General features: G+C 42.6%; 1 protein-coding gene across 9 annotated transcripts in view; it reads left to right on the forward strand.

Moving 5' to 3' along the window:
• The first annotated feature begins 5328 nt into the window (after positions 1–5328).
• The window catches only part of Dennd1a (DENN domain containing 1A), a 507198-nt gene continuing 497627 nt past the window's right edge, over positions 5329–14899 (forward strand). For 3 of the 9 annotated variants that reach the window (XM_028887900.2, XM_028887911.2, XM_028887912.2), the window contains exon 1: positions 5335–5569. In XM_028887900.2, the coding sequence (XP_028743733.1) occupies positions 5553–5569 (17 nt within the window). In that variant the 5' untranslated portion in view covers positions 5335–5552. Of the gene's footprint in view, positions 5570–14899 lie in introns of all 9 variants that reach the window. The other 6 variants (XM_037204470.1, XM_028887908.2, XM_037204471.1 and 3 more) reach the window with 3 other exon arrangements.

Here is a 14899-nt window from a genome sequence, read left to right on the forward strand (position 1 = left end):
CTTGGCAGGGAGATCTCATTTTATTTGAATGACATTAGATAAAAGAATTATAGAAAAAAATGAGACACTGAATTATAGAATTTCAGAAATGGAAATTATTTTGGGAAGAGACTGGCCTGATTCTTTTGCTTTGAGTGTGAGGATACAGACTAGAGAAGATCAAAGTCTTGTCCAAGGTCACAAAATCAAACATGGCTAACACTGGTTGTCTTGCAATATCTGCCTCTCCTTGTTTCTTGGAAATGTTATTCCTGCCTTCAGCTGCGCACAAGACTCTCTGGAATAAAGACCATATGTCCCAGTAAGATGAGGTTTCATGATCAAGTTCTGGGCAGAGGAACAAACATGGAAGTGCTGTGAGCAACTCCTGGGAAGTTGTTTGTAGGTCAGAGTTCGGGGTATATAGGTTCTTCCTTCTGGGTTGCAGGTTGATAGCTCAAGTTCAAGTAGCCAGCCTGGATGATGAAGTGGAAGATGTGTTTGTAGAATAAGAAAGAGAGGGGCTGGAGAGATGGCTTAGCGGTTAAGAGCACTGACTGCTCTTCCAGAGGACCCGGGTTCAATCCCCAGCACCCACATGGCAGCTCACAACTGTCTGTAACTCCAGTTCCAGGGAACCCTCACACAGACATACACACAGGCAAAACACCAATGCACATAAAATAGGAATACATCAATTACTTAAAAAAAAAAAAAAAAGAATAAGAAAGAGACCAGCAAGATGGAATCCTAGAGCTCTGATGATTTGGAATTGTTACCTTATCTCTATAATATTCATCTCCAGTCCTTACATGAAAGAGAAATAAGTTTCTATTTTTGTTTCAGTTACTGTTATTTCTGATTTTTATCCTTTACAGTTGAATTGAATTGAAACTAACAGAATATAAACAGTAAAGGAGGGTTAAAAATTCTGGGCTCCTGAACCCAAGTACAGAACTATTATGTTTCTGTGTGTGTGAGCATGTGTACATATTTGTGTGTATGCAGGTGTGTGTGTGTGTGTGTGTGTGTGTGTGTGTGTGTGTGTGTGTGTAGGTAGGTAGAGGGCAACCTCAGGTGTGATTTGTTGAGGAATAGTACTTTAAGGTGTATTACTTTTGTTCATGTTGCATTTGTTTAGCTCTGTGAAGCTGTGTACTGTGCCTGTCTAAAACACCTGATAGTCTAATAAAGAGCTGAATGGCCAATAGCAAGGCAGGAGAAGGGATTGGAGGGGCTGGCAGGCAAAGAAAATATATAGAAGACGAAATCTCGGAGGAGAGATCTAGGAGCCAGAGAAGGAGGAGGACATCAGGGGCCAGGCACCCAGCTACACAGCCAGACGTGGAGTAAGAGTGAAAGTAAGATTACAGAAATAAGAAAAGCCCAGAGGCAAACAGTAGATGGGATAAGTTAAGAAAAGCTTGCAAGAAACAAGCCAAGCTAAAGGTCAGGAATTTATAATTAAGAATAAGCTTCCATGTGTGATTTATCTGGGTGCTGGGTGGCAGGCCCCCCAAAAGAGTAAGAAACAACCAACAACAGTCAATCCTTAGGCATAATCCACCTTTTCCTTGAGACAAGGTCTCTAATGGCCTAGAACATATCCAGCTTAAGGGAATGGACAAGTGTTTCTCCCCAGCACTGGGATTACAGGCACATTACTATGCCTGACATTTAGTTAGTTTGTTTGTTTTTTAAAAACATGGATTCTGCAGATCACACTTAGGTCCTCATGCTTGCAAAGCAAGCAGTTTACTAACTGAACTATCCTCCAAACCCTTATTATGCTTATTATTATTAATAATGAATGTCAGGGCTAGGGGTAGAACGTGGGAACAGAGTGCTTACAAGCACAAGGCCCTGAGTTTATTTCCCAGCAATGAAAATAATCAAACTAACAAGTGAAATAAACATTAAACTGTGCTTAGAGTTTTGTACATACTAGTTGCCAATACTTTTTGAGTGCTTACTACATGCTAGTCACTTTATACTTCATTGTCACTAATTTATTTCTCATCTTCACTTACTATAGGATATTATCACCCTCGTTTTACAAAGAACCAAGATATTGAGAGATTAGATAAAACTAGTCAAGTTTACATATGTTGTAAGAGGCAGAAGTGAGATTGGAGTCAAGGTAGCCTGGTTCAGGTTCCTGCACTGTCGGCTCCTGCATCACATCTTGTCTTATGATTTGAGCACCACTTCATCCTTTCTACCCATTTTATAGAGGAGGAAGTGGAAACAGACCATTGGCCAATTATTTGCTTAAATTTACAGTGCTGCAAACAGTACTACAGGCCAGACTCCCAACTCCCACTCTGTGTTCTTTCCCTAGACCACCCTGCTGTCTAGAGGCCACCTGGGCAGATACATAAGCCCTACCTTTTGCCTCCCCTTCCACCACACAACACACACATATACACACACAACCACCCAGTAGGCACTCAGACATTTTTGTGGCCAGGATGGCTACAACCTTCTTTGAAAAGCAGCCAACTTTTGCCCTCCACCAGATAACTTTGTTTTATTTATAGTCCCCTGCACAGAGCTTTTGAACTGACTGCTCATTCCAGAGAAGATCTTGATAACAACTGCTCCTTGGAGAGGTTTCATAGAAAACAAGGTGAATAAACACTGCTGCCTGTCTAGCAGAACACTGCTCCTGGGGGTGTTTAGTTGGTGTTGGTGTCTGGATGCAAAGACTTTGATTTCAAAATGGCAGTTTGGATATTTCGGTTTTTTTTTTAATTCAAAAAAGTTCACCCTTTGCCTTTCAACAACCTCAAGGCACAGACAAAAGGGAGATCTTATTTTTAACCGGAGGTGCTCCCAAAGAAGGAGTTTTTCTACATTGTGTTTTCTTTACTCTCTTCCTGGCTGGGAGCCTAGGATGTTACTAGTGACTATGAGATGAGTGGAGAGTAGGGAGACATTTGTATGGATTTATAAAGATTAAAATGGTAGAAGGGGTGAACGGCATTTCAGAAGAGAAAACTGAAGGAGGCAAGGAAGAGAAAGAAAAAGCCCAGTATCAAAAGGGACTCTGTGAGCTTATGGCATCTTCTGACTTGTGTCCGAAAGTGCCACTCTCAAGAATGACTAGATCTGACATGTGTCTGGAATCACTCAGCACTGTTGTTGATCTTGGCTTCACTAGTTGTTAATGTATCACCTGGTGAATATGCCTCAGTTTCCTCTTTGCAAATGGGGAGGGCAAATTCCCAGGAGCATCATGAGGATTGGCATGAACCCGTCCTAGGGAATATTGTGCCTAATTTTCATAAAGGGCATGCTCATGCCCTCACTAAACGGATCTGTCATTATTGCTTCCTTTGTGGGCCCTCCAGGCCTAGAGGCCATGAAACTGGGGTTTATGAAAGTGAGTGTCTCAGGGGGAGGGGTTCGGCAGGGACAGGTAGTAGGTTAATGATCCTGGCTTTCAAATAGTTTCCATTTTGTTAATTGCTGACAGGGACAGTTGTGATCAGAGAAAATTTCAGTACTGGAGCCCTTATAATGACCAATAAAGGAAGCAGGGGCCCTTGCAGAGCCACCCCACAGGTCCTGTATTAGTTGCTTTTCTTCTGATGAAGCACCTGACAAGAGCAATTTAAAAGCCCAGCACTCAGGAAACAGAGGCAGGCATATCTCTGCGTTCCTGGCCAACAGGGCTGGATCGTGAGACCCTGTCTTAAAACAAAACAAACAAAATCCCCAAACTGCCAACAACTTAGGAAAGGTTTAATTTAGCTAACAGATTGAGGGTACAGTATGACATGTGGGGAGGGCACGGCAGCAGGAGAGGGAGGCAGCTGGTCACAAAGAATCCAGTCAGGAAGCAGAGCCAGGAATGCTGCCTGGCAGTTCCCTCTTCTCTCTTAATCCAGCCCATGGAATAGGACCACCCTCCTGAATTAAACTGATCGAGAAACTTCCTCATAGATAGTCCCAGAACTTTTTTTACTTAGCAGATTGGTTGTAGAACCTGATTCTCCCAGCACAATAGCCTCATTTTTGTATCAGCTATGCCTGCTTGCAGAAAGTTGTCAAGAGTAAGTCTGTTGACAGTTAACAGTTCCTCAGAGAAGGAGGGTTGGGGATGGCCATTGGCCCCACACCAGAGAATCCACCTGCTCCTCCCAGCCATTTGTATGCAATCTACTCTGATTGCACACTCCTCTGTGCCTGGGGGTGGGGGCTGGTATTAGAGTACATAGATTGTAGTAGATTATAGGAGGTTATCTAAAGAAAATTATATGTCTATGAGAACGCTACCATTCATGCTAGGGTGGACACTTTCTAGTGCAGCTTACTCCTGTTAGAAACCCTCACTCATGCTTTATAAGTCCAATAAACTCATTGGTTCCTCAGGTTGAACTTTGGTGGACTTACATGCTGGTTTGTTATTGGGGCCTTATAAGGAGAGGGTACATATTGTTTTCATATCCCAGGGAAGGAATTCTCAAAATATGCTTCTAGATTCTGTCAAGTTGAAAATATTAATCATCACAAGTCCTATAATCTTTCTAGGTAACTTTCCTGTGGGTATGAGTTACCAGTCTTAACAGGAAAGGATAAGAGGAAACCAGGGCACGAAGTAGACGGTGTGACAGAGATCTGTCTGGAAGGCATTGGTCTGAGGAGGCAACACTGTGTCAGTTCCTAGAATGTCCTTGCTGGAGGCCAGGAATACCAGAAGAGTCCTGGCTGCTTGTTATCTCTTACCTTTGTCCAGAAGTTACAGGTGAGGACAAGACTTGGGAACTGAGTGGAGACACCTCTACCTCATCCCCAGCTGCTGGCATGAGGCTAGTTAGTACCTCGTTTCCTGGGATGGGCAAGGCTCTGTTTTCTTTCAAGCTCCTACCTATGGATGTTTTAAAAACTCTTTTAAGCTAAACTTTACTCCATGGTCCATGAACTTCATTCTTCAAATTCAGGAGCCAAGAACCCGAAGCCTGACACAGTGAAAGCGGAGTCACTGTGGGTTACTGAGTTAAAGCATATGTGAGGGGAGGACAAATGCTTCCTTTAAATTGAGACACCCCAAGTTTTGGCCTGTCAAAGGGTTCCGCAGGGGCGTGAACGAAGGCTGTGTCAGTGGCCTCAGGGGTCACGATGGAAGTTTCTTCAGGGCCTTTTGGGTGAATTCTGACGGAGAGCAGTGGGACAGAAGTCTCTAGTTTTCTTCTCAGCGAAGCCTCAGGCCTCTCTCAGGTAGATGAGTGTCTGGCTGTGCGCTTCTAGCCCCCAGGCCCGCCTCACGCGAACGGACTACACTTCCCAGCAGGCCCCGCGGCCGGCTGCGCGGGTGGGAGGGGGCGGCGGTGTGAGAGACGGAGGGGGCGGCGCGCGCCGGGTACGCGACCATGGCGTTCGCCCGGCAGGAGCGACTACTTTAACCTCGGGAGGCGGCGGCGAGGGAGCTGTCCTCGAGCGGGCGGGCCCCAGCCTGAGGGAGAGGAGGAAAGGGCGGGGAGAGCGCCGGAGGGAGGCCGGTCGGCCGCGGGCGGGCGGGCAGCGCAGCGCCGAGCGGGCCCGCGGGTCCATGAGGAGGCCCCGGGACCATGGGCTCCAGGATCAAGTGAGTGCGGCCGGGCGGAGCCGGGCCGGGCCGGGCGCAGGGGAGGCGAGGCCGGGCTAGAGCTGCAGGCCGCGGGCCGCGCTGGGGGACTTGTTGCCCCGACCGGAGGGGCGCCCCGCGTGGAGGCGTCAAGCGGGGAGGGGGACGGTTGCCATGGCGATGCGGGAGGCTCGGGAACGGGGTGCGTGCGCGGTGGAGGGGCGCGGGTGATGAGACGTCCTCTCCTCACCTGAGAGCGGGAACCGCTGACATGACGAGGTAGCTCCCTCCGCGGGACGAACCGAGCTTCAGAAAACGGTCACACAGCTGCTGAGAGTGGGGAGGTCTCCGGAAGCAAGTCCCCACACGTGTGTGTTTGTGGCGACCCCGAGAGTTGGCAGGTCCTGAGAGGTGGAAGTCTGACTGCTTGAGGCCTGTAGCCATTACAGAAGTGGTGTGAGGTTCTTGGGGGGGGGGGGGCGCTCTGGTAGATTTGAGGGCTTGATGGCCTGCAGAGAAGGCCCTTTGCCTTGCTCCTTCTCTCTCTCATCTCAGTCTCCACACAAGCAAGGGCCAAAAGGCTGTGAAGGACGATACCTTTGGGTTGTAACTGAGCACCTGATTTTGAAAAGGTTTTGTAATCCAATCTGGCACATTCCTTCACTCCTTTATTCACTTGGAGTCCCTGTTTGAGGCTTCCTTTTCTGGTGAAATTGTTGATACTTGTAACTTCACAACCCACGGAAACATTGTTGCCCTCCTCCTAGACTTACAAGTTGACTTTGGAAAGTGCAACTTTTATGTGGTCCAATTTGGGTGTGTTGCTTTGGACTATCTCTCCTCACAGCCAAGACCTCTTCTGGCCACTCCCTCCCCCAGCCCAGATGCTTTATCTCTCTAATCATTAGCAAATGTTCACTTTTTCTCTATGACTAATAGAATTGCTTAGGGACATTTACAAAGAAAGTTTACAGCATAGGCTTTTCGGGAAAACAGCATTCACAAGACACCATAAACCTCTTATAGGAAAGTCAGTTGAATGTGTTTATTTCAGCATTTTGAGAATTGTGCTAGGGAAGTTTGAAAGAGGAAGGGCCTCAAGGGCAAAATCTAATAATTATTCAAACATTGTTTCTCATGTCCAGGTGATGCACATGCAAGTGTGACCCTTGCCCAGCAGTTCATTCACTAGCAGTTAGGTTTCTCATTTACAAAAGATGTCTAGTATGTGTTAAAGAAGCTCTGTGATACCTGCTGAATGAAATTAGAAAAGTTTGCTTAGAAAGTGAATGTGGAGGTATAAGGTGACTTTTATTTTTATAGAAAAGGGAGGAGGGGTTAGAACATAACCTAAGCAGGAGTCTGAGAATCTGGGGAGGGACAATGATGTAGTCTGTGAACTGTTGACATTAAAAGGCACTCCAAGCTAAGTTCAGCTGTAAGAGCTATAACCTTGGATGTCAATAGCTCGCAGAAACTTTCTTAAAGTCACCTCAGAGCTGCAGAGAAAGTGCAAGGATGTTTACTTTCCTGTTCCATAGAGTTCAGAGACTTGCCCAACTGGAGGCATCAAGTGTTTGAGTGAACATTCAAATAAACAAGCAGAAGTTCAGTTGACTAGTCGTCATCTGCTCATACTCTTGACAGTAGCAGGTTGACAAAGATGTTTCTTAAGTATGTTTTGTGGAACACATGACTGTAATATCTGAGCACTTGAGCAAGGGAATTTACCAAGGCGCATGAAACTGCATTCAGTGTGAAATTAGTATGAAGAATGGCCTTATTGATCTTCAAACTTGACTGCTGAGTGGTTAACAGAAAAAAAAAGGGGGCCTGGGAAATATGTTAACCCGTGGTGAGTCTGAAAGAGTATGAAAAGAGAAGTTATGAAAAGTAGTTGTGATTTATAGTGAGTATTGATTGTGTGATTTCTGTCCATAGTTAGGAGTATGGATGGACAAGTGGTGGGAGAACAATCAGTTTGGGTACCACCCTTGTCATTGGAGAAAATAACTTTGGTTGCTATTGGCTGTTCTGTCAGGCAGAACAAGGTATTCACCTGGTTGAGGTGGAAGCTAAGTGTTTAGACCCTATTGAGTAAGTAGATGGGTAGGTGAGTGGGGGCAGACTGAGCAATTTCTAGACTTCCCCAAGAAATCTGTATTTTCTTTTGTTTGTCTCTAATGCCTTGTGCCATTACAAGGACAGTGAGCATCAGATCTGGGTTCAAATTCCAGCTCTTTTTTATGCTATGAAACAGTGTATCGGTGTATCTGGATTTTCCTAGGGTAGAAGGAAGGGATCTGCAGGATCATTATGAGCAGTAAGCACAAGGGTTTTTTTTTGTTTGTTTTTTGTTTTGTTTTGTTTTTTTAAACCAGGCCCATATTAAGAACTTAGTGGTTGTTTTACATCTTATCAAATAGTTAAGAATGTCAGAGATGTATTTTGTGCCAGAAATGTCAAAGAAATGTATGTTTCAGGTAATAGAAAACACAGTTTTGATGTTCATATGGAGAGCAAGACTTAATAATGTCACAATAAAATAAAAATAAAAGTTGATTAGAAAAATGATACTGTCTGTAATTATGAAGCTGGTGTCTGTATGATTAGTGATAAAGCAGGTGTGTTATTGGGTCCAGGAGGTGATTTACTGCTTGTTGAGATTTGGCAACCTGAGGCTGCTGAAGCAGTCTGTGTCAGGCACCATGGTAATGTTTAATGTGAATCATTTTATAAAACCCTTACAACTCTTCACTGTTGCTGTTTATTAACTATTGTTTTTACATGAGAGAGTGGGAGTCCATAGGCTTAAGATCAGATGCTAGTTCCTTCAAATTGTCTGCACCCCCATCCTAGGTCAGGTGAGGTGCCTCTCTGTGTTTCTGTAACTACTTGTTCATTAGAATGGCAGTGCCAAGTCTTGTTCCTCAATTGGCTTATATTAAGTGGGGCACAAACTTGAGAGCAAGGACTATCAGATTTGTTTTTCAGTTCCTTGTATCAAACATGATTGTTTAGGAAGAATTTATCATAAATAGGGTCTGAATTAAGATACTAAATTAAGACATTAGGTTCTCAAATTGAAATGTACATAGAATTCAGAAGAACAGTTTGCTGTTATAACTCTCAAAAGTTTTTGTATTCAATAAGTCTAAGCCAAATTGTCCTGGTCTGGGGGAGAATGTTATCTTTACTAATGAGTTTGTTTAGTCTGTGTTCATTTTAATAATGGCACAGTGTCTTGTACAAAACCAAATATCTAAGTGACAAAAGAAAGAAGTCACCAGTATTCAGGTAGTTTACTTGAGACCTAAACTCTCAGCCCAAGCAGGTATTTCCTAGAGGCATAAAAGGAACAGGGTAAGTGACATTCTTGGACAGGTATGTTTAAATCTTATTTAGTGTTTGAGTGATCCCAGTGGACTGGAATGTGGTTAATATGGGACAGTTTAACTGATAATGCTGATGCACAGTAGGAAACCATGAGGCAGTTTAATATTACTTGTGGTGACATCCTAGAAATTGCTTCCAGGCACCAAGTCCAAAAGGTGGGTTGTAAGTAATGGAAGGAAGTATTTTAAGTGAGTTCGAAGAGTCCTGACATTAATGGACTCTGAGAAAAGCATACTTTAAGATTTGAAGGCATAGGAATGGGATAGGCCAACAACTTTGGCCCTGTGGTGGTGTCTGCATTTGTCCATATGCTATTCTGCTGTCCCCATTGGACTGACCTCCTTGAGGTTGGTATTGGAGGAATCCATTAATTCAGTTACCCTCTTACTACAGAAACAAGTGTCAAGCACACATTAAGGATTTAATAAATGTTAGCTGCTATCAATTATAGTAGCACTGTGCCTGATAGTATGCAAAGTACTAGGGGTACAAAAATGAAGGTTTTTCTTTTGTGCTGAAGTTTTCTAAAGTAGTAGATACAACTACAAAATAATAGCACTCTGCCCCTCCCCCAAAACCTAGGCATAATCCAATGTAATTGCTGTGGTGGCAGGGCTGCCAGTAATGACTAGGTGATGGCGTGAAGGTGAGGCTGGCTACCCTGGGGCTGGGAGGGAGTGTCAAGAGAAGGCTTTAGGGAGAGAATGTTTTAGTTGCAAGATGAATAAGAGCCCTAAAGGGGTAAGGGTGGTGATGGTGCTATTGCCAGTGGTGATATTAACCAAGGGAGTAATATGTATGAAGACGGGCCTATTAGGGAAATAAAAATATTACTTAGATGTGAGGAACTGTGTTAGACATCAGGGATTATAGTGGGGATAGTAGATGGTTCTTATTTTTGTGGTACTAACAGTCTGATGGGCCTGATAGATAAATTGTGTAAATTCACATAAAGTAATGTGGATGTGTTATAAAGCAATCGAGATGCTGAAGAGAAGATGATACCAAGTGGCTATCCTGTTTTGGATAGAGTGGTGGCGGCTGGCTTCACTGTAGAGATGTTTGAACTCAGAATTGAAGGATAAAGAGGTATTAGTCATGTCAAGTTTGGGCAAGACTATTTCAAGCAGAGGGCAAAGCAAGAGAACCCTGGGGAAGATATTAGGAACTGATGATGTGAAAAAGGATTCAGGTGAGGTTAGTTAGCGCTAGAGTATGCTTAAACTGGGACTTCTAGGTCTTGGGAATCTCAAAACTGCTTTCTTTTTTTTTTTTTTTTTTTTTTTTTTGGTTTTTCGAGACAGGGTTTCTCTGTGTAGCTTTGCGCCTTTCCTGGAGCTCACTTGGTAGCCCAGGCTGGCCTCGAACTCACAGAGATCCGCCTGGCTCTGCCTCCCGAGTGCTGGGATTAAAGGCGTGCGCCACCAACGCCCGGCTTCAAAACTGCTTTCTTAAAGTGGAATTCATATACTATAACATTTATTTTTGAGACAGGGTCTCTCTATGTACTCGAGGCTGGTGTGCAACTCTGTTTTATCAGACTGGCCTTGAACTCACAGAGGTCCATGTGCATCTGCATCCTAAGTGCTGGAATTAAAAGTGTGCAGCACCACCCCTGGTCTTATAAAATCTTTTAAAGTAAATGGCATGTCTACAGAGTCATGAGTGACCACCATGGTCTATTTCTGGAGCATTTTGTTACCCTATAAAGAAACTGTTAGCAATCACTCCCTATTCTCCCAGACTTTTCTGACTGTAGGCAGTCACCAATCTAATTTCAGTTACTATAGATATACCTATTCTGGGCATTTCATATATATGAAATAATATATAACCCTTTGTGTGTCTAGCTACTGTTCCTTTGCATAATGGTTTCAAGGATTATGTTATAGTATTTGTGAGTCATGCATTTTCATGTGGGTAGTATTTGTGTACATATACCACATTTTACTCCTTCGTTCATCAGTTGTTAGATATTTGGGTTGTTTCTACTTTTTCACTATTAAAATGTTATTATGAACATTTAGTGTAGAGGAGAGAGATGGCTCAGTGGTTAAGAGCACTGACTGACATTCCAGAGGAACCAAGTTCAATTTCCAGGCTGTCCAGTGTCCAGTCATGCTAGGATTAAATTTTTTTAAAAAAGAAACATTTAGTGTGAGCATGTGCTTTATCTCTCGAGTATATATACCTGAGTAGAATTGCTAGATCTTATTTGATGACTCTTAAAATAATTTTCCAAAGCAGTTGTGCCACTTGATATAAATTGGTATCTCCATGTGGCTCTGATTTAGTACAAATGAAATTGGTAGGAAACTTAGAATCAAAGTAGAAGGATAGGCTTCTCAGAAGAGGTTGAGGCTTGAACTGAAAGAAAGGGGAGACTTAGAAAAAGGAGGTTCTCGAAGAATAAATAGAAGCCTGTGGCTTGCAAATGGACATAGCTTATCTCATTGTTGTCAAGTACAGAGAAGCAGCCTTGCTTCTTTTTAAAAATTACATTTTGTAAAGATTTCATACATGTACATGATGTATTTTGATCATATTTCTCACCACTGCTATTTCTTCTCCCACTGAACCTCTTCTTCCTACCTAGGCCATGCCTACTTTCATGTTTCTTTGTGTATATGTGTCCCACTGAGTGGAGTGAGGCTGCTTGAATGAGCATGGGTGGGCAGTTTGGCTTCATATATATAGCTCTGCTCTGGTCTGTTTTTGGACTGCTCTATAAGGGATCCCATTACCAAGTGCAAGGCAGACTTGCTGCTTCTTGTGACTTAAAGCCAAACAGCCTGGACCCTGCTTTGTGATGGCATCAGGGGTTGAGATGTGACTTTTCTTTGTATGTCTTCCCTTTCCAGCATAGTGCTTCCATCACAGCCCCAGTAGACTGTAGAAGGACCTAGAATGGTGGGAGAAAGCCTTCTTAGATAATGGGTTTTCTGTTACAGGAGCCCTGGGCCAGCCTGTTGAATTTTCATGAATTTTCTGAACAATGTGCTTGTGCTACTCTATGCTTCTAGTCTTAGCCTTTGCAGTCAATTTTGGAGAGTGTGGTATGACAGATAGAAAGGTTGAACAAGGGAAGGTAAATAAATGTTTTTATTCAGGCTGGAATGCTGGTTGCAGTTTCAAAGGTTAACCTTTTTTTATGGCCCTCTGAGAACTAATCCCTGGATTTGCAATACCTTTTTTGCTTAGGAGGACTTTGTTGGGACATGGAAAGATAAATAAGGAAGAAACAAACAAAACAAAGTTGATCTCCTTTATTCTTACTGAATTCATACCTATTTATTCCAAGTATAGTCATGTGCCATATAAGGACGCGATGGATACACGATTGATAGTCCCATAGAAGTCTATAATCTGTGATGCTCAAATAACAAAACTGCCCAACAACACATTTCTCAGAATATATTTTTATTAGTGCATTTAAGATTTTACAAGAAGCCAGATTTTTGTTGTTTTTGTTTTTTTGAGACAGGATTTCTCTATATTCATGGCTGTCCTAGAACTCATTTTGTAGACCAGGCCAACCTCCAACTCAGAGATCCACCTGCCTCTGCCTCCTGAGTGCTGCACTGCCACACTCAGCTGAAAACAGATTTTTTAAAAAAGAATGTTCCAAATAAAAGCAAGAAAAAAAATTGTCTTCAAAATGTATTTATTCCTGTTGAAAAGACAGGTGACATTTCAAGAATTTGTATGTTGGTTCTATTAAATACAGATCAACAGCTGTCATGAGCAAGGGCATTCCAGACAGTGTAGCTGAAATACAGGAATCTCTCTCTCTCTCTCTCTCTCTCTCTCTCTCTCTCTCTCTCTCTCTCTCCCGCCCCCTCTCTCCCCTCCCTCTCTCCTCTCTCCTCTCTCCTCTCTCCTCTCTCTCTCTCTCTCTCTCTCTCTCTCTCTCTCTCTCTCTCTCTCTCTCTCACACACACACACACACACACACACACACACACACACACACACACACACGGTCACGGACACAGATTACAGGATGTGCATTTGAAAAAAGAATAGGCTTGTGCCATTGGAGAGTTGTAATAGGGTCTCACTGGGGCTTTTAGGTAGACTACCAGCAGCAGAGCAGCAGGTTAGAGAGCAGTAGCCAAGCAGTAGCATTTCTGGGTTGTGCAAGGTGATCTATTGGAGCACGAGGAAAATGTATTAGACCTTAAGATTATTTTAATGACAACTTTCAGAACTTCTATATTTTCTAATTTATTAGTATAGCAATGAACCATTAGAGTTTATAGGTGGATACATGTCAGGTGTGTTGCTTAGTTTTTATTGACAAGAATGTGTGGGGAAAAGGAAGGCTGATGGATTGTGGAACTACACAGTAGTTTGTGCTGTAGGAGGTGAAGGCCTGATCTGAGGTTTTGGCAGTGGAAAGAAAAGGGGTGAATTTCGGAGAGATTTTAGGTAGATTGTGAACCCCAGAGAGGGTGAAGATGATCCAGCAAACTTACTTAGCCAAGTTATATTTTAAATGGGGTGCATGATGTGTTTGCATTTCTGAAGACAAGTGAAAAGTTACAATTGGGAGAAGGTATTTTGGTCTGCAGCGAGAAAGGCATTTTTGGTCTTTTTTTTTTTTGTTTGTTTGTTTGATTTTTTGAGACAGGGTTTCTCTGTGTAGCCCTGGCTGTCCTGGAACTCTGTAGTCCAGGCTGGCCTTGAATTTGGAGATCCACCTACCTCTGCCTCCCAGGTGTTGGTATTAAAGGTGTGCACCACCAATCAGAGAAAGGAAGGAGTCTTTAAGAGCCCCACAGTGAAGGTATGAGCTCTGGTAGACAAGTAAGGTTTAAAGTGAGCTGGTTCCAGCTTCAAGAAGGAAATATATTCATGGCAGATTTAGAAAGAGCGAGCAACAGAAAGAAACACCTTTTGATCTGTCAGCACAGGAAAAGTTTCAGGGATGTTGCATTGATCTTACTTATTAGGCCTCATGAAGAAATGGAAGGAAGGAAACCGGTCTAGAGAAGAAGCTCTGCTTGGACTCTGGTGTGAGGGAAGCTGGGATGGGGAATATGTTGCTGAAGCATCAATCTGCCCCCGTCCCCACACCCCAAAAGATCTACGTGACTTAACCAGCTTAAAACTTGTTTACAGTATTCTCAGTGTTAAATTGAGTCTCTTTTCCCAGCCTGAGGGTATTCATATGTCCACTCAAGTTGTTTGATTGTTTAGTAAATGACAGCTATCAAGAGTCTTACTTGTTGAGAATAAAGCTTGCTGTCATCTGAAAACCTGAAGTTTAAAAAAGGTCAAAAGAAAGCAAGCAAATATGTTTCTTTTTACAGTATTTTTTTAAAAAGCATATTTGCTTCCTTTAGTGAGACAGTTAAGTTGTATGGTATGTTTTACTGGATTTATTTGAAGGCTGGAGATTCTGATGTCTGAAAATCATTTCTCTTGCTGACTGGGGAGAAAGGAAAGTCTATAGTCTACTAAGAGATCAGATGAGCATGTAAATAATCAGAATTGCAATACTTAAAACATTTTATGTTTTCATAAATACTGGACATTTTTATTCCATTTTCTAAAAGACATGAATAATTTATACTTTTTTAAAGCTTGTATCACTGTTCAGTCATTTTCCATGGTGCTTAGACTTTTAAAATGATTTTATATTGGAAAATAAACATCTGTAAAAATAGAGCAGCTTAGTAAGCTCCCAAATCACTCTCATCACTCACTTTCAACCCATTAAGTTATGGCTTTAGTTTCATTTGTGGGTAATGGTTTGTAACTCCCTCTTCCACCTAGATTATTCTGAATCAAATTCCAAATGACATATTTCATTTGTAAATATTTCCCTGTCACTGAAAGAGCTGAAAGATCTTTTAAAGCAATAATGCCACACCTAAAAAATTTACAAGACTTTTTTAGTATTATTACATATCTATTCATAATTTCATGGTTTTTTTTTTTGCTTATAAA

This window comes from Peromyscus leucopus, chromosome 4 (assembly GCF_004664715.2).
Source record: "Peromyscus leucopus breed LL Stock chromosome 4, UCI_PerLeu_2.1, whole genome shotgun sequence".
Lineage (NCBI taxonomy): Eukaryota > Metazoa > Chordata > Mammalia > Rodentia > Cricetidae > Peromyscus > Peromyscus leucopus.